This window comes from Pollicipes pollicipes, unplaced genomic scaffold, assembly GCF_011947565.3.
Source record: "Pollicipes pollicipes isolate AB1234 unplaced genomic scaffold, Ppol_2.1 Scaffold_4740;HRSCAF=5597_pilon_pilon_pilon, whole genome shotgun sequence".
In the NCBI taxonomy this organism is placed as follows: domain Eukaryota; kingdom Metazoa; phylum Arthropoda; class Thecostraca; order Pollicipedomorpha; family Pollicipedidae; genus Pollicipes; species Pollicipes pollicipes.
The window spans coordinates 15,905,163-15,929,562 of NW_023596545.1; the positions used below are offsets into that span (position 1 = coordinate 15,905,163).

The 24,400-nt window shown below is 49.6% G+C and overlaps 1 protein-coding gene across 1 annotated transcript in view; it reads right to left on the reverse strand.

Moving 5' to 3' along the window:
* The window catches only part of LOC119097980 (SEC14-like protein 2), a 33,990-nt gene extending 9,590 nt beyond the window's left edge, over positions 1 to 24,400 (reverse strand). Inside the window, exons 1-4 of the mRNA XM_037220915.1 lie at positions 24,236 to 24,400; positions 10,399 to 10,474; positions 8,464 to 8,507; positions 663 to 783 (exon numbers count right to left, since the gene is read on the reverse strand). Of these exons, the coding sequence (XP_037076810.1) occupies positions 663 to 783; positions 8,464 to 8,507; positions 10,399 to 10,474; positions 24,236 to 24,277 (283 nt within the window). The 5' untranslated portion in view covers positions 24,278 to 24,400. The remainder of the gene's footprint in view (positions 1 to 662; positions 784 to 8,463; positions 8,508 to 10,398; positions 10,475 to 24,235) is intronic.

A 24,400-nucleotide genomic window follows, 5' to 3' on the forward strand; every position in this document is an offset into this window, starting at 1 on the left:
GCATCTATCGAGCGGCCATTGTGGCAGGGACACTTCAGTGGAGGTTTCACACTGCTCTCGCTTTGGCCTTCCCTAATTTTGCGAATTGACAGTATCGGACAGCTTCGGAAATATCGTTCCGTGAGATTCATCGGTACTTTATGGCAAGGCTATTACGTCGATTGTGTGTGTCTAGGTGTGTAGGTGTGTAGGTGTGTAGGTGTGTGCGCATGTGTGCGCGTGTGTGCGTGCGTGTGCGTGTGCGTGTGCGTGTGCGTGTGCGTGTGCGTGTGCGTGCGCGTGCGCGTGTGCGTGTGCGTGTGCGTGTGCGTGTGCGCGTGCGCGTGCGCGTGCGCGTGGGCGCGTGCGCGTGTGCGCGTGCGCGTGCGCGTGCGCGCGTGCGCGTGCGTGTGTGTGTGTGTGTGTGTGTGTGTGTGTGTGTGTGTGTGTGTGTGTGTGTGTGTGTGCGCGCGTGCGTGCGTGCGTGTGTGTGCGTGTGTAAAAGTGAGTGTTACAAAATTTAACCTCAGCAAAGTTTTAAAACGACCGTTGAATATCTCAGTTCTGCACGCATGCGTCGCATATATCATCGCAAAAAATATACTGAAGTGTGTTAGACGGCACATAGCAACACGACGCTCTCCGGCAACGGTTCCATTAAGAGGTGAGCGCAGTCAGCTCACGTGGCAGGCCGGCCTTGGACTTCCCATCGTAACCGCGCGGGAAGAACTCGAGGAGCGCCGCCGGCGGCTCCCACTCGTCTAGGATACGATTCACGCCGTGCCGCTCGCGCCACGCCATCGACTGAAACAGGGAGTGGAGGGGCGTGTAACTAACAGCCAAACGGGGAGGGGTGGGGAGCGTGTAACCAACAGTCAAACGGGACCCTACGGCCCGCTCTTTCAGTGCACCGGTTCACAGCTGTCCGAGGGCAGTGGTGAGATGCTCTGGCAACACTGGGCCACGCCGCCAGTATTCAGCCCTGCTGAAATCCACACAGATCGTCGAAGTTCACCCCGAGGCGACAGCGGCGGCATTCTCGGCGGCCGTGGGGCGCCGCCGCCCGGCGCCGCGGCCGGTCCGGCCGGCGCCGCGTGCGCCAGGCAGCGATGGGGCGGCCGCTGGGCGCCAGCCGAGAGCACGGCACGGCCGGCCAGCCGGCCGCCCTCTGTTTGGCCCTGACGGGCGAGCGGCACTCCCGGATGCGCCTGCTGGGTTACCATGTCGCTCCGTCGACACGCCGTCAGTTATCGATGTCGCAAAAAGACGGAAAACACTCTGAGTCGAGCATACGGACGCAGCCGGCTCTGTGTGTGATACATACAAGCTCAGCTGCTTGCGTAGGCATAAATGTTGTTCCTTTACTTTGTATTTCATAACTCTGTGGGCTGTTCTTCTTTGGATGGCCATGAAACATGGCTTTTATTTATGTATCACGTCGCATTAGCTTCATAACTTCTAGAATATTGCGGCCATTAAGCGTATGAAAAGGGGCCGGTGAGTAAGAGCGTGGTTGACAGTAGTTTATGTGAGGCATGTGAACCACTAGTGTTATTTTATCTAAAAGCACGTCGGCTTGTGTAAAAAATCTAGGCATATCTAACACGCACACTTGCCAGTAAGGTGCATCAATTCGTATTGAGGCGCGCATAGATAATACGACACGCGATTCAAGACCGCCGAATACATTAACGGCGGGCTCCGGGAGCAGCTCAGTTGGGTGAAACAGCGATGACCTTCTCGGCACGGAACCCGTCTGGCTCACGTCTGAACTGTGTCTCACTCGGCGTCGCACCCCAAGCACCTCTCCGTTCCACCGGTGGCATGGTAGACATACCGGGAATGCATTAGCGGCTGGCATTGTTTCCAAACGGACCTGCTGTCGGCATTATCGGCTGGTAATGTTTCTCCGGAGCCAATCTCAGCAAGCAGCAAAAACCCCGCAAAAAACAGTGTTTACACGAGGGGCCAGACGTATTCCAGGGTACAGTTTACAGGGAACAGGGGCGTAGTTTTGCAAAACAAGGTGGAGGCGGGTAGGCTGGGCTGGGAAAAATGGTGAACCTACGGCGATAATAAATTAAAACGGGTTTCTCCACGTCCACCTCCTTCTGGGGTCTGCCCCCCCCCCTCACCTCCCTCTTATACACATACGACTGCAAACGAAACTGCACTTGAGAGCGGAACGTGGAGGCGATGAAGGTACGCGTGAGAATTTGATTGTGACCGCTTTCCTGTATCGGGAAGATTGTTTTTCAGTTGTGTTTTTGGTCCACGAGGAAATTTTACTAGGCACTTCACCTACCCTTTTAACTTAACATGGCATAGAAACAAGCGGCGAAATATCAGCTATCCATGTTTAGAACAACATCTATCGCGTCATTTCATGAAGGTAGCAAGTGGACAAGTGAATATATAGCATTTAATACTCAGCAAGTGAATTTCCCAGCCTCACATAATGGCACCCCGAGCCCAAACTTAGAGGCCGTATTATCGGCACGTTATGTAGTGAAGTCGTCGGTGCTACGGCGGTGGGTAAAACGGTAATACATGACCACGGACACGCTGCACCTGTGATCTGTGATTGCTTATCGAAGAATGCTACTAGTGGCATGTGAAATCAGGACGTGATGGCGTCCAAGCCTAGTTTCTTTCAGATTTTATTGTAATTTTCCAGAACGAGCTTGATGCAATCACTGGAGAAAAATAACTGAAAGAGAGCCCGACCCAGTTGTCAAATTGCCTCAATATCTGTTGATGTAAGGTGTGGCCTGCTCTATTTGGTCGCAAAATCAACAGCATTCCTTATAACGTTTTACCCAAGACATTTGCTCCAGCTTGATCTCGGATGAACCAGCCAGAGCTGAGTTTTAAACTATATAATCTTTATGCAGTTTCGTTTCGGCCTAATTGCCAGCGTTTCTTGAAGATCTACCTTGTCTACCCCCTTCAAAATTTGGATACCGTTATCAGACCCCCTCTAAGTCTACGATATTTCCGTGAATACAAATGCAATGAATTAAGCCTATCCTTTATTCAAAGTTGCCAATCCCATCATTCATCGTAGTCACTTTTTACTGTACTCTCTCCAGACTATCTATAGTTTTTTGAAAGCATAGGGACTAAGCCTGTACACAATACTCTACGTGCGGTCCGACATAAACCAAATACAACTTTTGACAACATTCCTACTCATGTAATGGACATTGCTCTTTCTAATTCCCAGAATCTAAAGTGCCTTGCTCCTAGCAGTTCTACCTTGCTTTTCGACCTTTAAATCCCTTAAAATTATAACCCCCCCCCCCCCCAAGTCCTTTTCTTCCTCGATCTGGTCTAATTCTCAGTCTGCCATTGTATAACTAATGCATTCGCTCTCAGAACTATTTATATGCACCACTTTACAATTATTAAGATTAAATGGCATCTGTCACAGAGAACTCCATTTCACAAGTATCTCTTAGCCTAGTTCCACCTGGTCTGCATTTTTTGACGCCCCTATCAATTTAATGTCAGCGAATTTAAGCACCTTACTGTCTAATCCTAAAATCTAGTATATCTGGTTGGTACTACAGTAGCACTTGCCGGAACTATCATTATACATAGCTGGTTTCTGAGGTGTCACCAAGGTATGATTTTCAAATATGCCCCAAATACAGCACACCCACTTTAATGAACGAAGAAATAAAAAAAGTTCAAGGACGTATGTTCTGAAAGAAGACGAGCCGTCATTTACTGACATTACCTTCATGCAAGGATTACAATCCATGACCTTGGAACCTCAAAACTCTAGTATGATATGTCTTTGTTAAAGAAGTTTGGGGGTTTTGAATGAAATCTCCCATTGTCCGGGGATGGCTGGAGTCTGTGCTTGCCAACACCATTATGAGCTTGTTTTCCCAGAAAAAGTAGGATATCTAGAGTTTGCCAGCAGTTGTTCAGCCTCATGAGGTACTTAACCCTAGAACATAAGTATTTCTGCGCTTTTCCGTCAGCCATTAAGCCATCGACTAAAACACACACCGCCGAAAGTACTACTACTGCCTGCTCCCCGATGCCATAGACCCCATGCTAAAGCCAAGACATTGCAACGAATTGTTGCCTCGTGAGGCACAAGCCTCTCGCAAACAACGAGGGAACAATTGGAGATGTATTATCTGTTTACGTAACGCGCTAACAAATCATTTTCGTTGCGACACCCCACTAAGACGGGCGTAGGTTGGTAAACGCTGTACGCGACAGCGGCCGGAGTTTAACGTCGAATGAAACGTCAGGTGCTGCTTTTGGGCCGGGAAGTGATGAATATTTGTTACGAATGCAAAGTATGGGAATATTCAGAGGGGACACATAAAACAATGCGGAGGCTACATCATTGTGTTATCATGATGAGCTGTCTGTAAGGCATCGGATGTTTCAAATGTATGTACCACATTTTAAATGCCGATAGCATCCACGCGTTTGAAGTAAAGCAATGGAATCAGCGTGTTATGCAAAAATATTAGATATAAGCTGCGTTATTTTGCAAGGGAAAAAAGTAAAAGAGCAATGATCTATCTAGAACAAGTGCTCAATGTGCTTCCTTTTCGCTTAAGGCACACGTCGGCTCTGTGGATAGCCTCACGCACAAGCCTCACGTCTACCGACACATCCCCTTGACCTCGCCCAATAGCCTACCTGATTTTATCCGTGAGCTCCCACAGACCCTTTGGTCTTAATCCGTATCGTGTGCTTTGAGATACCCCATGACAAGGAATCTGGGATGTTCGGGCCAGTGGGTGCACCGGCCGCTTGATGGTATCCTGGAGATAAAGCGGACGTCCAGATGCTGTCTCTTGGCCACTGCAGTAAGTTGCGAGCCGCGCGACCGGTGACCCCGTCTTGCTGGACCCAGTGCCGGTACACGAGAGCCGTGTGACGGGTGACCTCGTCTGGCTGAGCCCAGTGCCGGTACACGAGAGCCGTGTGACCGGTGACCCCGTCTTGCTGGACCCAGTGCCGGTACACGAGAGCCGTGTGACGGGTGACCTCGTCTGGCTGAGCCCAGTGCCGGTACACGAGAGCCGTGTGACCGGTGACCCCGTCTTGCTGGGCCCAGTGCCGGTACACGAGAGCCGTGTGACCGGTGACCCCGTCTGGCTGGGCCCAGTGCCGGTACACGAGAGCCGTGTGACCGGTGACCCCGTCTGGCTGAGCCCAGTGCCGGTACACGAGAGCCGTGTGACCGGTGACCCCGTCTGGCTGAGCCCAGTGCCGGTACACGAGAGCCGTGTGACCGGTGACCCCGTCTGGCTGAGCCCAGTGCCGGTACACGAGAGCCGTGTGACCGGTGACCCCGTCTGGCTGAGCCCAGTGCCGGTACACGAGAGCCGTGTGACCGGTGACCCCGTCTGGCTGAGCCCAGTGCCGGCGCACGGCGCACGGTGCAGCACGTGCGCGCTCTGCGCGCTATATTATCAGCTATGTCAGTGATGACCCGTTTCAGGGTCACCCAGAAACAAATTCGGTACGGAGATGTAGCGCGCCGGGTTGACAGGTGGGGTCTCGCTCAGCGGTTCCTCGAAGACGAGGGAGCCGATCATGTCCTGCTCGTTGAGTGCTCACCAAGCAGCAGCATTAGGTGAATGACGCGCAGCCTCATGAACCTCGTGGGATGGGGTTTGACCCCAGAACTGATAGATCCGACGGCTAGCTCAGCCATGCATGCATGTAGGTGATGTACACCTGGGCGACCCTGAAGTAGTCTGCGTGAAATAGTTTGCACATCTTTCCGGCTGTGTAGCTCAGAAACTAGAGGGTTTTAAGTCTTAAAAGGAATGCTCTACATTTGAAGATATTGAAGGAACCATATATATATATATATATATATATATATATATATATATATATATATATATATATGATAAATGCATGATGAAATAGCATCGTTTAAAACCTTTGTGTACTTTTGAGAAGAAAAGACCGCTCTGTAAAACGTAATTTCTCTGTTTAGCAAATATGCTCCTTGTTTGTTTGATTATGTCATCGTACCTTGCAAACATTGATTGAGAGCCAACTGGCGGCCGTAGTATCTGGAAATCGTGCGCACAAACGCCAGATATAAAGGACTCAACAATAACATTTTTTTTACCTTTATCGCCGCACGGCTAATGGGATGGTAGGATTTGAATAACCTTGTCATGGTGTTAAGGATGCCTGGGCAACCTTCGAACAGTCTCCCGGAAATAATCTGCACATGTTCGCGGGCGTGTAGCTGAAAAAGTGGAGGATTTGTGTTGTGAAAAGGAAAGGGATGTGAACTGCACCGAATGATCTTCAAGATGGCTATTGCAGTTCAAAACTCTCTACGAATGTGGAACACTCCTTAAAGAAGAACAGTGCTGTGAACCACACCGAATGACCTTCAATGTGATTATTTCAATACAAAAGTTCATAAAAGTGTGGAACTCTTCCTTTAAACAACAAAAAATATGAGCCTAAGGGCTGGAGGCCGTCCCCCCCCCCAAATTGGCTGCGCCCCTGGTGTCACGCATTCGCAGCCTTCCAGACAGAGCTGGTTGCAGGAATATGACGTAGTGTAAAACAGCATTTTAAAATTGTTTGGCAACATCTCCTTTGCCTTGGAAATGAGGCACTGCAAACATTTATAGTGATGCCTTGTATATTGCCCGCGACAAAAATTCCATGTGAAAACTTGCATCAAAAGTTCTACCACAAATGTCACTTGTTTTCTGAGCTGATTACATTTTAGAAGCTAAGGTAAATGTATAGCATGGAAGCCGAGGAGTTGTAACTACGTTTAAACCTACAGTCGTGCAAGCCTGCCGTACCCTATTAATTCTGAAAGACGTCTAGGTCTTATGTGTGGTTCCGGCTATGAGCTTTTAGGAAAAGTGTACTTTTAATTGGATTCATGCTGAGTTACGCTTAAGTAATAGTGATGCTGCTGGCGTTTTCTCCCTATTTGTATAAATTGTCTACCATGGTCTCAACGACAAAAACAAAAAGGAAAACATTCTGAGCTTGGGTCAGATCAATATCTTAAAAATCACTTATTAAGAGAGCATACGTACATGTGGAGTCTGCATCCAGGTGTAAAAGCGTCGCTTGTGGGGTAACCGGCTGAAGCCGGAAACATAACAATTTGACACCTTGTATTTGTAACAAGAGTTTCAATTCATAACAAGCTATTAGCTCTGCAGTCATCTTTTAAAAACTATGTTGTGTTGGTCATGGTCCATAGTCAATCCTTTCAAACGTGATTTGATTTGATTTGATAGACTGGCACCAAATTGGTGAGCCCCCTGGCGTTGACAAACGGACACAATTAGTGATGGGCAGCGATGACATCAGCTTTGATTCCACTCGCCCATTTTGACTGGGTCGGCCAATCGCGGGAGCCCAACAGTCGCGATGCCGCATCAAATGCGGCATATCACACCTGACCGACCCGTGACGGAGCTGCGTGGTACACAACAAATGGCAACGCTCATCCGACGGCGTGCCGCGCTCGATCTCCATCCGGGAAATGAGACGGCGGACTGAGGCCGGACATGGGCGCCGCTGACAGCCGCCGTGTCATTGCCGGGAGAGGGGGAGGAGGGCGTGCCAGGGAAGGGAGGGAGGAGTGGTGACATCTGTCATGCCGAGGCCCTAAATCTACTTGAGCCCCACTACGGAAGAACGAGATAGCATGCGGGCCAGGCCTTTGCGCGGCCGCGTCCCGGGCAGAGCAGTCCGCACTGAGGAGCGGTTGATCAAGCCATGGCTCAGCTCAGTGGTGTATTCGCGGCGCACAAAGCGTGTTCCATTCTGTGTAATGTCACGTAGAATCTTTCCCGGGCGTTTTCACAGCGCAACTCGTTTCCTGTTTACACTTTCGTGACTGTAGCGACAATAACTGCGCATGCAGAGACATGGGGTTTTTGTTCGCAGGCGCTATGAGTGTTCCTAAGAATGGAAACGGCAAATAAGGTTCTTTCTACTGTATGAACCTATTTTCATCGCTCGTTACCGGTCCTGGGCACGCAAATTGACCTTTTTGTAACCGAATCTGTTACGCCATTTCCATCTCACTCCGATCGAGTCGCAAGAAAAGATTCTGTGCGACCGTCAAAGATTCTACGTGATGTCACGTAGAATCTTTGTCGTCCGGTTCGCCGCGAACACCAAACGGTGCAAAATATATGGAGTATGATGTCATGAGCGACGTTATGAGCGTCGACAGTATATATTCTGTGCCGTTCGGGTCACTGCAAATGCACTCCAGGGCGTGTCTGACCCTGACCAGACTTATACGCGGGGTGAAAAGTAGAATATACATAAAGGTCTGGGATGAAGCACTTATTACATAGTTGGTAGCAATCTGGCTCGCTCACGGCTGTAGCTACCACAGAATACCATAATAAGATACCTTACATTAGCGAAGCAATGCGCTTTTCCCCTCAAAGGCCCTTGTGCTTCCATCCCAGGGGAGGGGAACCCACCTACCTTTCTCATCATGTCCACTGCACAATCTAGGTCGAAGCTCCGAGCTGAAAGAAAACAAGAACTAATATGAGAGGCGAAACGCAAGCACAAGCCGGTGAAATGAGAGTGATCCTTGCTACTTCGAAACAGAATGTGCACAACGTACCTGGATCAGGCGCGCCAGATTCGTAACGCGAGTGTTTTTATTACATAACCTTTCATGAACCCAGTCATCCCACTTGGAAGCACGATTACCCATGATTGTTCATCCGGGCAATTGCCACCATTAGCAAAATTCATTTTTCAACAATAATTGCCTCAGTGTTACCCACCAGCTGCCAAAATACTTCTCATCAGACGGTCAGCATATCACTGCCGCAATAATCCGCATGAGAAACTATGATCACTTATTTTGAAAAAAGTGCTTTTAGTGACTCTACAAGGATCCAGTCTAATCCACATAACACTGTGGCTTCCGCGCGCATGAGGGAGAAATAAGATAGGACGTAATCTTGATCTTGTCAGCATCGCCGAGGCCTACTGATAACACATCGCTACGAATCGATGAGAACCCTCAGATATGTCTGTTTTGTCCTTGACTAAAGGCCCAGCCCGATGATGCTGGTAAGCAAACTTGAAGTGAGATGGTGCTGCTGGTTTGACCGACCTTTCACATCTCCGATTTCAGAATCATTTGCTTATTTTAGACTTTGACTGGCCAAGGTGACTTCCAGAACTATGCATCAACGTTGACAAGTTGTTCCTCGCGTTCCCGCGGACGATTTCTGCGAAGCTTCCAAAGGTGTCACACTCCCTTTCATTGCAAAGATCAAAGCAGACAAAGGCCATCTGTGAGTTTTCCCATGGCCGCTGCCCGCTTAAGCTGCCCATGCCGGAATAAGCAAGGCTCTGAATACACCCCCTTCACATCCATGCACCTCTGATCAGCCAAACCCGGGCACTTCAGCCCGGTTATTCTATTTGCAGCAGCCTCCCGCCCATTTGATGTGCTCCCAGCGCCATATGACTTCAAATGGTGAGCAAATATCACATGCATACACATGTGCATGACCGAGATACGCAAGCATGCTGACGCGAAAAGACGATATTTAGGAGGATTTAACATATGCATAACGTTAGCGTGCGTTGGAGACAAAATTAAACACTTACTTCGATTTACCTATGTGGCATACTATACGCATACATAAGCACAGGCAACATGCCTATTAGGCAACGATTACGCTGCCTATGACAGTTGCGTTTCTGTGATAAATAAAGACAGACAAAAGCGATGCAATACCAGATGGACAGATTTTCTTGAAAGACAGCGGTGGACGGTATGACCAACAATTCAGAGCATTGGAGAGAACCCCTTCTAAGACGCGAAGAAGTGTGGGAAACGTGATCACCTGGCGGCAACGGCTCAGCACGCTCCAGCGACGGCACTGTGCGACTGTTGGAGTACGGCAGCGGGGCGTGAGCCGTCAGCTGCCGACGGTAAGGCCGACTACTCACCGACCAGCCATGACAACAGGCCTGTGTCGCGGTGTGGCCGGTTACTCACCGACCAGCCATGACAGCAGGCCTGTGTCGCGGTGTGGCCGGCTACTTACCGACCAGCCATGACAGCGGGCCTGTGTCGCGGTGTGGCCGGTTACTCACCGACCAGCCATGACAGCGGACCTGTGTCTCGGTGTGGCCGACTACTCACCGACCAGCCATGACAGCAGGCTTGTGTCGCGGTGTGGCCGGCTACTCACCGACCAGCCATGACAGCGGGCCTGTGTCGCGGTGTGGCCGACTACTCACCGACCAGCCATGACAGCAGGTCTGTGTCGCGGTAGGGCCGACTACTTACCGCCCAGCTATGGCAGCAGGTTTACGTCGCGGTGAGGCCGGCCACTTACCGACCAGCTATGGCAGCACGTTTATGTCGCGGTGTGGCCGGCTACTTACCGACCAGCCACGACAACAGGTCTATGTCGCGGTTGTAGGGAGTGCTGTCGCAGACGTCGAGCACGCGGGCCTTAAACTGAAACATACCGACGCACTGTCATCATGTGAGCGCTCACCTGAGGGCTTCAACGCTTCTCTTCGCAATGAGTAGGCCACAAGAAAGCTCAACACGATAAATGCATAGACATCACCACCTTTCAACACAACATCGCTGCTCTCTGACTGACTTTCTGACTTTTGACAGGAGACGAAGTCGCAAAACAATAAAAAAGACACTTGAATACAAAAGGAATGATGGATAATGCGCTCCATAACTGGCGTTCCCGTAAATGAGCATCGCTATGCCGATTCCCCACGCGTCCTCCGCTGCACCCCGGTAAGGCAGGGAGTCACGGAGGCTGGGGAGGGGAGCAGGGGCTGACCGCTGCACCCCGGTAAGGCAGGGAGTCACGGAGGCTGGGGAGGGGAGCAGGGGCTGACCGCTGCACCCCGGTAAGGCAGGGAGTCACGGAGGCTGGGGAGGGGAGCAGGGGCTGACCGCTGCACCCCGGTAAGGCAGGGAGTCACCAGGGCGGGCAGCACCCTGCCTCCTTGGTAAATGGCAAGAGGGGTTTTTGCTTTGTCACTCTCGTGGTGCTGCCCTGGGCGCCTCCCAGAGGCAGTATATGCCATGGGACCTCAAATACGAATGTTACGAGCCAAAAAAGAGGGAAGAAATGAATGGAAGGGGTCTCTTCAGGTTACATGAGTGAGATGGACTTCAAAAGGTACAGTTTAAGTTTTATGGTTTGACGTGTAGTACAGATTAAAAACAAGTGTCCAAGTGGCAAGAACAATTGTGACACGCTTAAAGATTTTCCTGCGACGCCCCGCTAAAATGAAACAAGGCATTGCCTACGATATCTTTATCGCCATTACCTCGGACAGGTAACCAAAATCCTTTCCATGGGGCCAAATGTCAGATTCATTCCAAAACCCTTCGAATTTGGGCAAAATTTCTGTAAATGAGTGTGTTAAGTGCCTTAAAATGTGATGCGTGATAGTTTGAAATCGTTCGCATGCATGAGTGGCACAGTCCGCCCCCTCCTCTTCGACGATAGCGGACTGGCCCTCCCCGTACCCCTCTCTATCGGTGACGCCATCCCTGTATGACGTACCCTACATATCGCAAGTGGGTAAGTGAAGGCCAGTGAAGGTTTCTCCGGCCATTCGAACTTGTTTTGCGCCCACTCTGATTGTCTGCAAGACACTTGGCCTGTTCTTAACACAGTTCCAAATAATCAAGCGATTGATATCCAAGGTAGCCGGAACGGGCCAAGAAAAAGCTGCAGCGGCCAGTCGAGCGTACTTGGCGAGCTGTAGAACCGGCTAGCTTATCCCAATGTCCAGCTACGAATCCAAGGACCGTGGAAACCCAAAGAAGTTTGCTGCGCACCACGAAACGTTTCAAAGCTGTCCACCCAGACATTGCGTCATTGAAACGAGCTCCGATGTGTGCAGCACGATTTTGCAGGGAAGCGCGCGGAGCCAGTTGAAGTGGAGTAGCACGCAGAATGCCAACCATGCAAAGCGTACCCACATCCCTAGGCCTCGCGATGGTCTTGCTATCCTGTGTCCGTTGTGCAGCCTAGCAGGACGCATACCTTCCACATGCTGGCCAATTGGAGCAAAGGTTCTGTGTTATGCACGCCCTTGCTGCCCGTAGCTGGGGCTAATACTGAGCATGAAGCAATAAAATAAGTTATTTGGGACGTCGGCGCTATTTAATGGCCAACACTCCTAACCCATCACACAAACATTTCTTACTGGCTCCAGGTCATTCGCACGTCACTAGCTCCATGTCATTCGCATTTCACTGGCTCCATGTCATTCGCATTTCACTGCCTCCGCGTGGCTAGTGGCACTTCACTGGCTCGGCGTCGTCGTTGACCGGCACTCCCTCCGATCCCCCCGACTGACGGCCCCACTGCGCCGGCACCGCAGCGCCACAGCCCCGAGTGGCCGGGCCGGTACTCAGCCTGTGTGACGCCTCACTGACCCAGAGTCGGCCCGGCGCACCGGCCCGGCGTCCCGGCCCGTCGCGGCAGTGAGATCGGCTGGCGGTATCGGTGCTGAATGCAGACCAGGTCGCCGTCAGGAGAAGGGCCACGTCCCAGCCGCTACACCAGCTCAAGAACAACAACAGCTGCAGAGCTCACCGCGTCGTGACCAGCTGCAGCAGCTGCTGCAGGGGAGCGATCAGCGGACAGCTGCTGCAGTTGATATGAACATGTGACCAGCTACAGCAGCTGCTGCGGGGGAGCGGTCAGCGGACAGCTGCTCCCGCTGACCTGAACCTGACGTGACCAGCTGCAGCAGCTACTGCAGGGGAGCGGTCAGCGGACAGCTGCTCCCGCTGACCTGAACCTGTCGTGACCAGCTGCAGCAGCTGCTGCAGGGTAGCGGTCAGCGGACAGCTGCTCCCGCTGACCTGAACCTGACGTGACCAGCTGCAGCAGCTGCTGCAGGGTAGCGGTCAGCGGACAGCTGCTCCCGCTGACCTGAACCTGACGTGACCAGCTGCAGCAGCTGCTGCAGGGTAGCGGTCAGCGGACAGCTGCTGCTGTTGATCTGAGCACGACGCCTCCGTTTCGGCAGGTCTCAAGCGCCACGCATAGCATAAGCGAGTGACTCACATCCGCATGATCCCAGAGCCGGTTTCCTGCTTTCACGATTATCCCGTGAGGATTCCTGGAACAGTGTGCTTCGTAGGAACCCGTCCCGCCGCAAGCGAGTGTTAAAGTCGTGATGTGAAGCTAGTGAAGCTAAGCTAGTGAAGTTAGTGTTAGTTGACGCCCAAGCTTTTCATGGCCTCAAAGGCAAATAATGTTTTAAAAATTGACATTACCCTGCTGCGCTCCTATTTGTGGCAATCTTATCACATAAAACGGCGCAGCTACCTCTCCACAAATAGGTCTCCGGTTAGTGGCATGGTTCATACATCCAGAATTGACAGCATGAAGGCAAATTCCTAAGCCGTTTGAGGCGTTCAAATAACCTCAGGCATCAATACCACTGCACCAAACTGTGGGAAAAGGCCTCAAACTGGAGAGATCGGCATGATTGCAACGCCCAGTGTGCCAGCAAAAAGCGACCACGCCACCCTTCTTGCGAAAATGCTACTTTCGCCTGAAATGAAAGCATATGTGAGGTACGCGAGACCTCCAGATACAGCCACGACCCGCATAGCCGCTGCGGGACAAAAACCCTGGCGACATCGGAGACTGGGGTTCCTAGACGACATAGTCTATGGATGGGTTGTGGTAGTCAGTCTGTCTGTCTATTATGTTTGTGGGTGTGGATGAGGATGTGGATGAGAAGTTGGCGGAAATCGATTTTGCAATATTACTGTATGTGTCCTTTAATATGTTGCTTATAAACTATCAAACTGCGTGCTAATTTGCGCAAAGATGGTTAAAGTGTGATATCCTTCTTAAATGGATGAAATGCAGTATTGGTTTGCATGCAGCAGTGCTTATTGTGAAAAACAAACGCAAATAGTACGCGGTAACCATGCCAGGATGCCGCATTCACGTTAGCTGAGTCTTGCCACAAACGCTTTTGTTGCTATTGTGGAGAGCTGTGCTACTCGGTACTGACACTGGTGAGCGTCTCCACATCGACAAAATTATAATGCCGTCCTGATGTGACGTGACCGCCGTGACTGCGGCGGGACCAGAGGACCGTTTACCGGCCGGCTCGCCACAGGTCACCATATGGGTGCTTCTGCCTGCGCCATGCTGAGCAGCCTTATTCAAGACGCGAGTGTGCGGCCATGTATCATGAAGTGGTGGTGCCTTACTGGCATGCCTTTGTTATCGGTTTATATAACGTAAATGATCCATTCAGCGTGAAAACAAGCTTTGTTTCGTTGGGCACGTAGCCAAGATATTTCAAACACCACACCCTAGCGCCACGAACACCGCTGGAGCAGATCACCGTGGTGTTCCGAACACCACGCCACAGCTTGGTGGTGCTACAAACATCCCACGTTAGTGATTTGCACACCATCCTCGTTGCGCCACTTCACATCGGTCCAACGACATGAGTGGTACAGTTAAAGCTCTACCGACAGGAGTACTACGACATCATTTCTACTGCCAATGCTTATACACGATATTGGTGCTACGCGGCAGCACTCATATTACAAGAATGCATGCTAGTCATTACTTCTACTGCACACTACACACCTTATTTCTAACACCTTTACAGTCGTTTCTCACACACGACATTACTTGTACTGCAAAAACTTATGCACGACAGAAGTGCCACACGACAATGCTTTTACCTCAAAAAATGTTTACTCATCATTACTTCTACTGCGTAAACGTATGCAGCTGCTACATATAAACGGCATTACTTTTACTCCAAAGACTTATACACGATATCAGTGTAATCGATAAAACTAATGTTTCAAAAATTATATCTGTCATTACCTGTGCTGCAAACACTTGTACAACCGTTGTTTATACACGGTACTACTTCTAAAGCAAAAATTTACGCGCGACATTGGTGCCACATCACACAGCTTATGTTTCAAAAGTGTAAAATTGCCATGGCTTCTACTGCAAAAGCTTGTGTAGTCTTTTACGTATATGCAATATTGCTTCTACAGCTTATGCTTATCGTGGAGTTCAAATTGCGATGACACCTGGTAGGGGTGTAGGAACAGCTCACGGGTTAGGAGGGCACCCCAGCTGGGCAATGCTGCCATTAAATGTCCGTGGTGTTGATACAAAAACTTATTTATGTATTATAGACATATAGACATATAGATATGCAGACATATAGACATCAGGCCAGCAAAGAGCCAAACGGGCCCATCATGGTTGGCCTACCCTAGATTACTCATCCATCCTTGAACCTATCTTACCACCTAACCTGCATGAATTTAGCTATAAATGAGATCCTTAGACTTATTTTATATATATATATATATATATATATATATATATATATATATATATATAGAAACTGTCCAAACGATTCTTAAATCTAGTTAGGGAGGGACTTCCTACAAGTTCATTTGTCAGTCCATTTCAGTGATTTACTATTCCTTGACTAAATGACATCTTCCTCTTGATAGTTCTACTCCTACCTTTCGCTTATTGAAACTGATTTCCTTCGAGTCTCGGCCTAGTTCCCAGTGCTCCTAGTAGACCGATATTGTCTTTCCCTTTCACAATCTTGAATACTTCTGTCAGATCCCCTCTAAATCTACCATATTTCACTGAATATAAATCCAAGGCCTTTACCTTATCCTTATGTTATAAGTTGTCTATCCCATTTATCATCCCAGTTGCTGTTCGTTGCACTCTCTCCAGCCTATCACATAGGCTGTAAAGGGTACAGCAAAAAGCAACTGTTGATAAGCCATGCCTTTTTGGAAGCAGGAGGACCAAGCCTGTACACAATACTCTAAGTTTGGTCGGACATGAACCAAGAAGAACTTTTTGACGGCCTTCCTGTTCTTGTAATGGACATCCCAGTTAAGAAGGCCCAGTATCCGAAGCGCCTTGCTCCAATAAGCCACGTGACGTAAAATGGTGGCCGGTGCGGATCTAGACAGCTGACTGCAAAAAGTCCGGCCTCGCGCCTGTTTTGCACACAATGCACTACGTTGTTGATCGCCATTTCGGCGTTTCAGTAAGCTAGGCTGCGTGGTGACCAATGATCCTGACGGCAACGTAAAGCACAAAGTAAGACAAAGCAAAGAGTTACGTTGCATGGCCAAGGTTTCCGACGACATTGTAAAGCAAGAACTGAGACAAAGGAAAGTGTGTTTTGATACACGCTCTGATTAGAGCATGCATTTGTAGTACCGCCCCAGATGCAATGTATGTTATATTTTGTTTCCTAAAAACCTATGCAAGTGAAGTCCCGTTGCCAGCCTCGACGAGATGCACCTTTGTACCTCGACGAGATGCGCCTTTGAGACGTGCCTTTGCTATTCTGCGGACATTAGCGTTTGGATGGGGGGGGGGGGGGCTGGTCAGGGCTTGTAGTGCCATAGCTTCACATCCCGCATACATGTTCTCATCACGTAACAAATGATTTGGTTATAGCTGAATCGCGTGCTAAAGCACAATTGGCATTGCCTGCGCCTGGGGAACCCAACCCAACGAATCTCTCTTGGGAAACGCATGCGTTCATCAGCCGAAATAAAAGCTTGATGAATCAAGGCTTCACCATTGATCTTCGGATTTCGTGAGTTGTTGAGTAAATTTGCGAGGAGCATTATGTATACAGATATCACAGTATTAATATCCTTATTTCTCATGGAGTAGTTAGTGTGACGGAGAGATAGATGAATTGATATTTCGCTTGCATGCTTTTATCGGAACGGATATCAGAAGCTACTGATATTCGTTCCGATAAAAGCATGCAACTGAACATCAGTTCATCTCTCTCTTCTCGCTCTCTCGCTCTCAGTTCTCTCATCTCTCTCCCTCTCTCTCTCTGTCTCTCTATCCCTCTCTCTTCTCTCTCCCTCTCTCTTCCCTCTCTCCCTCTCTCTCTCTCTCTGTCTCTCTCTCCCTCTCTTCTCTCTCTCCCTCTTCTCCCTCTCTCTTCGCTCTCCCCTCTCTCTCTGCTCCTCTCTCTTTCTCGCTCTCTCTCCTTCTCTATTATCCTGGTTATTCTACGAGAAATAAGGCTATTAATACTGTCCTCACTCTGGGTATCGAATGCATGGAATGTCGCTTTATTTGCGCGCGTCGTTGATGTTATTGATAACCCATAACTCGGCCGCTTATACATGTGGGTTTAGTTTAATGCGATGCACAATTCCTGTCTTTGCCGACTGCACACTCTGGGCATAGCCGTCTCCGATAAAGTGACATTATATACCTATGGTTATGGTCCGGATCAATGAAGGATATAGAACGTGCAGGGAGTATCTTGACCTCCAATTGCTGTACATTTCATTTTTGTCTCGGATTTCCCAAAACATTTGGGAAACCAGCCACCGGCCTGAGCCCAAATATTTTTACAAACGTCGCAAAGTAGCATTCGTACCTGCAAAGTAACAACAGTTGTCAAAGTGTTGTATTGCAACGTACCCTCGTGTTTCAACAAGGCAATAGGGATCCCGGTCAGAATTTCCAGCCGGTTTGACTCTCATGATCACATTGACCTGCTCTCAGTGTATCACTTTTCCATGCACTTCGAATATTGAACAAATGCCATTCCCGCCTGAAGTGGCATTCCGCTGTTGGGTACAATAAGTTGATCGCTGTTCGAGCTCGGCGGCGCATTTTCAGAGGGTTGAGCCATGCATGTCCGATTCCCCCACACCTGCACGAAAGACGACACCTTGATAAAGGTCGAATTGCGCGGCTTACGGTACACGCCGTGGTAGGTACCGCTATCGGACGGCATGGCCTTATGTCGTGCATCGGCGCAAGGACTGACGGGTCTTATGCGCAAATTTAGTGGTGGTCCGAGTGGGTGTGCGTGCTGTGTAACTGGCTTAGGCAAAGAGGACATTCAGAAAGACGTACGCTTTTAATGTCGTACCTTAGGAGGTGGTTGCCGCTGATTTCACCGCCCTGAGGAAGACGCATTTGGTGCCACTAGCACCCACCCCAATGAAGTGAAACTGATTCGTGTATCAAGGGTGCAAAATATGTCTCAGCTAGTTCTAGGCCATTTGGTACGCATTGATCATCAAATGCGTACGCAAATATTCCCCCTTCACATTTTTCACCATGTAAAGCTTCGCAAATATTCGGGACTGGCTGAGATGCCCCGCAATGTCCAGGCAGTTGAAAATGTATACAGCAGACGAACCATCAACTGTATTTCGCCTTACGATCCAAAATTGATCCGACTTGTATCGTGGGTGTTTGAATCTGTACTTGCATTGAATGGTGGGGCACAGTCGAACGAACTTTTAGGCCGCTGAACATTTCCTCGAGCAACACAGCGAATACATTTGAAAAATACCACACCCCAACCGCTAAACTTCAAAGTAACGGTCGACACATGTAACATGCAATCTGTAGAAAATACACACCAGTCTCAGATAACCTACTTACGGTATCTGACACAAAATAGGTCGCCCCGTCGTACTGAAGAGTCTTTGAGCAGTTGACCAGTCAGTGAGATAACTATCCAGCCGACTCGGGCATTCCCAGCAGCGGATAGGTCATGGTACCATCCGCTGTCCGACTCGGGCACTCCCTGCAGCGGACAGGTCGTGGTACTGTCCTCTGTCCGGCTCGGGCACTCCCGGAAGCGGACAGGTCATGGTACGGTCCGCTATTCCGCTAAGGCGCTCTCCGCAACGGACAGGTCATGGCACGATCCTCTGTCCGGCTCGGGCACTCCCTGCAGTGGACAGGTCATGGTACGGTCCTCTGTCAGGCTCGGGCACTCCCGGAAGCGGACAGGTCATGGTACGGTCCGCTATCCCGCTACGGCACTCCCTGCAGGGGGCAGGTGAAGCAGTGACTGTCTCACGACATTGGTGCTACGCAATAACTCCTACCGACAGGAGTGCTCCGACATTATTCTACGCAAGATTACGGCTGTGGCACGTCTGCAGGCTTGAGGTATGATTACGGTTGTGGCAAGTCTGCAGACTTGAGGTATGCGCGACGTTACATGTACTGCAAGATTACGGCTATGGCACGCCTGTAGGCTTGAGGTATGATTACGGCTGTGGCACGTCTGCAGACTTGAGGTATGATTACGGCTGTGGCAAGTCTGCAGACTTCGAGGTATGCGCGACGTTACATGTACTGCAGGATTACGGCTATGGCACGTCTGCAGGTTTGAGATATACGAGACGTTACATCTACTGCAAGATTACGGCTATGGCACGTCCGCAGGCTTGAGGTATGCGCCACGTTGCATCTACTGCAAAGACTGCATGAGAGCTACACGATAAAATATACTTTCAAAAACGTATACACGCCATATTTTCTTCTGCAAGAACACGTACAGTTTTCACCTAAACGAGGCATTGCCTCCACTGCAAAAACTCATGCATAGCATGAGAACTACACGACAAACCTTACGCTGTAAAACTTACACTGTAAGCGATTTTATAGCAAGGCTCAAATAGTCTTCAATTATTTGCGACATGCATACTTCTACTGTGAGTATCTGTACTTGGCATAAGTGCTACACGACAAAGCTTATGCTTAAAAGCTTGTACCCATCATGATGCCTGCAGCCATCTATGTACTTATAAGCGACATCACTTCCACTGCCATACTTATACAAGACACAGGCATACATGCTTGCCTCACAAATCATACCGGTCAGTACTTCCAGTCATAGGTTAAGCCTCGTCAAAATTCCGGAGGGAGCGAACACGTAAGAGTACTTGGACGGGAGAAATGAGGCTAAAAGTTCCCAGTCCGTGACATACGGCCTTAGTGGCTATATATATATATATATATATATATATATATATATATATATATATATATATGTATATATATGCATACATACATACGAACATACACATATACACATATTGGGTTGGTGTGTGTGTGTGTGCGTGTGTACACTAGTGTTTGCTTTTTTAAGCATATGCTTTTTCGTGTTGCACCAATGGCGCGCATAGGTCTTTGCAATAAAATCAATATCGTGTATAAGTTATGACTGTGCACGTTTTTGCAGTAAATGTAATGACGGGCACAAATTTTTGTTGCACAGGTTGTGTCGCGTAGCACTACTGTCGTGCTCTACGATTGGCAATAGCATACCGTAGCGCTCTTGTCAGTAGGAGTTTTTGCTGTCCAGCACTAATGTCGTGGAGCCGGAGGAGACTGGTTCGGTCAGGTTAAGCCCAATAATCTACAGGCGCTAGCCTTGCGTTTTGTTTATCGCCACAGCGTGGCTCTGCCTGACAGGAAATTGGAATCCATTTGAACTCGAAGGCATGCCACATACGATGCGAGGGGGGATTCTTGAGATAAAGATCTTTGCCCCTTGACCTTGTCTTTTATGATGGTCACCATTGCAAAGCTTGGGGAACCAGGTTCAGTACAAGCATGCTTGGCTCATCTTGCTTGAGTGCAAGTTGTGCGATGGCAGTGCTGAGGTTGCAGGCTGCTGAGAAGCCCCCAGGGTAGCTCACTATGGGCTCACCATAGTTTCATGGGTTTTGATAGTGTCCAACGACTTGCCAGTCCTTTTCTCCCCATGCTGACACTTCAGAATGTTCGAGCTCATATCATCAGCAGCGACATTTGTCGGCACCGGGATGGTCTGCCCACTAAGTCAGGATGGTATGTCCGCTGAGCCAGGTTGTGTCTTGGTGCCAATCTTCCAGGTCGGGAATGCATTGGTCAGGAGGCCGTCGTCAGATTCTAGTTTTCATCGGATATATACTTTTTTGCTGTTTCTTTCCATTTTAATTTCTGGAGTCAGCCAAGACTGCACTCCAGAAATGCCGGCGCCGACTTACACTAGCTGTCGGCACCGTTGTCTGAAACCTGGGGTCTCTTCTTCATTTCGTGACGTCGCAGTTAATAAAGCCCGTGTTACAATCCCGCCTAAGCACTGGCGAGGGAAAATGCTATAAAACAGTGGTGGGACTGGTCACTTCGGTGGCTTTCATTTCGACCCCAAACAGATCTTCAGCAACGCTTTTTGTAGGCTAGAAAAGTACAAAAATGTGCCAAAACAGATTGCTGTCGCACATATTTCTTGAACAATCCAGATGCCGATTGACAACTTGAAACATTGCAACGAAAGGACACTGAAAACCATTTCATTTAAGCTGCCTTACTGATGGATGTCTGCAGCAGTGCAGTGGTGTGATAAGGCTCCCGGGAGCTCCCTCACCCCCACACCCGCCCTCCCCCAACCCCACCGTCGCTTACGATTCCCACGTTCCACGCTCACAGCACTCACGTTCCCGTTCCACGTGGCTGGCCGGTCAGTGGAAACAGACCACAAGTGCCGTGCGTGTTAGGGGCCACGCAATACCCGACGGGCCAAGCCACGACGCCGGTGCTTGCACTTTCGGTCTAGAACGAGTAGCGTTACAGGCGTGTCATGACGAAAGTGGCCCCTAGACGGAGAGGAAAAACTCCACTGATGATATGGGTGTATGGCAGTGGCGACATCTCGAGCCCGGCCACCAAGTGTGGTCGGTCCCATTGTGGATAAATGCTTCTTCTACAATGTACACTTTGAAAATGTATGCTCAATTATTTACTCATCACATTGGTACCCGTTATGCATACATAAAATATATATTGCAATGTAGTTACTTCACGTTGCAACTTAAAGGGAGTGTCCCTCATTTGCGTGAGGTTTTTAACTAAACTTGCATGGGCTTTTTAACTAAAATAGCCGTTTCGGAGATAATTTGGCGCATTTCACGGTCTTGCTCTCCTTTAGACCTAAAACCCTCTCATTTCCGAGCTACACGTCGGCGAAGATGTGCTGATTATCTCGGGGTGACTATTTCAAGATCACCTAAGCATCCATGACGTCATCAGAACGTCACTGAAATTCCGTCATTTCACTAGCCATGTTGCGATCAAGGGCAAACAATATCATTGTCGAGTCGTTCATGTCTGGCGTTCGTAAGCACGATTTCCAGACATAACGGCTGTCAATTGCCTTTAAAACAGTGTCGTGCAAGATATGATGACGTCATCAAAGAACATCATGTCGAGGAGTATATTTGTTCAACATGGCAATCTTTTGCCGAGTTTATTGGATCATATATGATTTTTACTTCAATATCTTCAATGTGAAACATATATTCAATATATATATATATATATATATATATATATATATATATATATATATATATATATATATTGAACTGTTTTCATGAGGTGGGGGAGGCAATGCGTATTAAATGTATTCCCAGAATAATATGGCAACGGTCTAGGAATACATGGAATAGTCGGTGTCTAACATGAAAGCGCGTTAACTGTTTCCGCTTGATCTGGTGAGAGTACGGATGCGTTTTTGCAAGGGCTAAAGAAGCTTCCGGCCCTCCCCCCCCCCCCCTCACTCCACAACTACAGCGCCGGAAAGGATGTGATCGGTCAGGAACTATGAAAGGTTGGCATTAGACAGCAGGCTCCAGTACCCGGCGGGCATAAAACAATGCGTTCTTTATCCCCGTGGGCAGAGCGCTAGACTCGCTAGCCCACGGGTGACACGCACGTGGGATCACATCACACGCAGCGCCTGTGAGATTCGCCTTTGATGAAATTGCAGCGCTCGTGTGCACAACGCTCGTTCGATTTGTCTTCACAACGAACTCTGCTTAGTGAGTACCCAGATCACAGAGCCATCTCATCCAACAGTGGGCTGGCATGTCTTCCAACACTGCAGACCGGGAGGCTGGCACTGCACACTTCGGTGCACCAATTAAGTGGGCATGACGGTATGCGTTGACTGACCGCGCTCAAAACACAACAGTGGAAGGCAAACAGCATAGCGAAGTGGGGCTTAGTGGCATCGTTGTCAGGACACGTGAGCATATCCGACATGTGTACGGTCTCATGACACTGGACCCCCTGGCAGTCAGCAGGTCAGATGTTCGTAACGTCTTTACCGCCCATCCGGGTCGGTTTGTCCGTTATCGCCATCAAATGGGTGAATGAGGTAATGACCCTGGATAAGGTTCTTTGACCTGTCCAGCAAACACTGGGTGCTTTGCCTGCTGCCTTGCCCCGAGTGTGTTTTGTGCTTTTATGACTGTATGTGCAAAGATGTGCACCAGCCTGGTGGTGCGCAGTTAACTATTCTTATCACCATCGTTCTTTTTATTATTAGAGCAGGTGACGTTCAGAGTGGTCGAAAAATGATGCGAATCAAAAACCATGTAATGCCTATCACTCCCGAGAGCTCGTAAGCGTAATGCGGCAGATGAAGTTCTGAATTTAGTCAAATTCTTTCTACGGCAGGCTTAGTTAATGGTCGAGTAATAATGATTCAAATGGTCTTTTTCGCAGTTTGCTGAAGCCGACATTGGAGTTTTACGACTGCACTCTGCTGCTGAGGCTTTGTGAAGTAGCGTGTTACTCGTCCTGGCAGGAAGGGCGGACACCGCTGGGAGTCGAACCCCAGACGCACAGCGGTTAACGCAGACGCGATAACCGCTACGCTACGGGCCCCGCCGTTTGTTGTGGAACGGCGGCAAAAGCCGTGGTGCAGATGCTGTGCAGCCATAGGCGAATATCTTTTTAACGTGACTATTACAAAAATTATATTGATTGACAGTTTGACGCGATGAAGTTTTCTGAATGAAGTCGGAACGCAGCCGACGAAGCGCCGAATGAAGTTGTTGCAAATCATGGTCTTGTGCAATACATGTTGCGTAGCGAACTGTAATGGCCCAAGCCAACATGTCTCGCTGACCTTAGCGCCTGGCTCAAGGAAACCTGGAAAGGAACGTTTTCCGTTCATCCATTAGAACGCAGCTCTAGCCATGATTCGATTATGACTCCTCCCGAAATAAGGTGCAGGTTCGCGCCGGCACGCACCTGAGTGGCGCACCACTCCACCACCAATGCCCAGAAGGCGGAAACTTTCGAGCGGTTCACCGTTCGCGCCGCTACTTTCTCGGTCGGCTGTGGCCGGCGACAGCGCGCCGGCTGCCGAGATCAACGGCGCTCTGATCCCAGAGGGCTGCCGCTGGCTGGCTGGCTGGCTGGCTGGCTGGCTGGCTGGCTGGCTGGCTGGCTAGCTGGCTACCGCCGCCGTGGTCCGGAGGCACCGTTAGAGTCCGGGCGGAGCGCTGCGCGCTGCCCGTCAGCGTTCCGGCGGCGCCTAACGGACCCAGACGCCCTCGTCCTCTCTCCCTCACCTCGTTAAACTTGCTGCGCTGTTGTGGTGTGAGTTTCTCCATGGTGGCGGTGGCGCTGCCTGTGATGAGAGCTGGCGGCAGTGCCCAGTCCAGCACCGGAACGCGCCCACTGACACGAGCACGCCGCGCTGCCTCTAACGCAGCGTGTGCTGCCGCCTCCTCAGC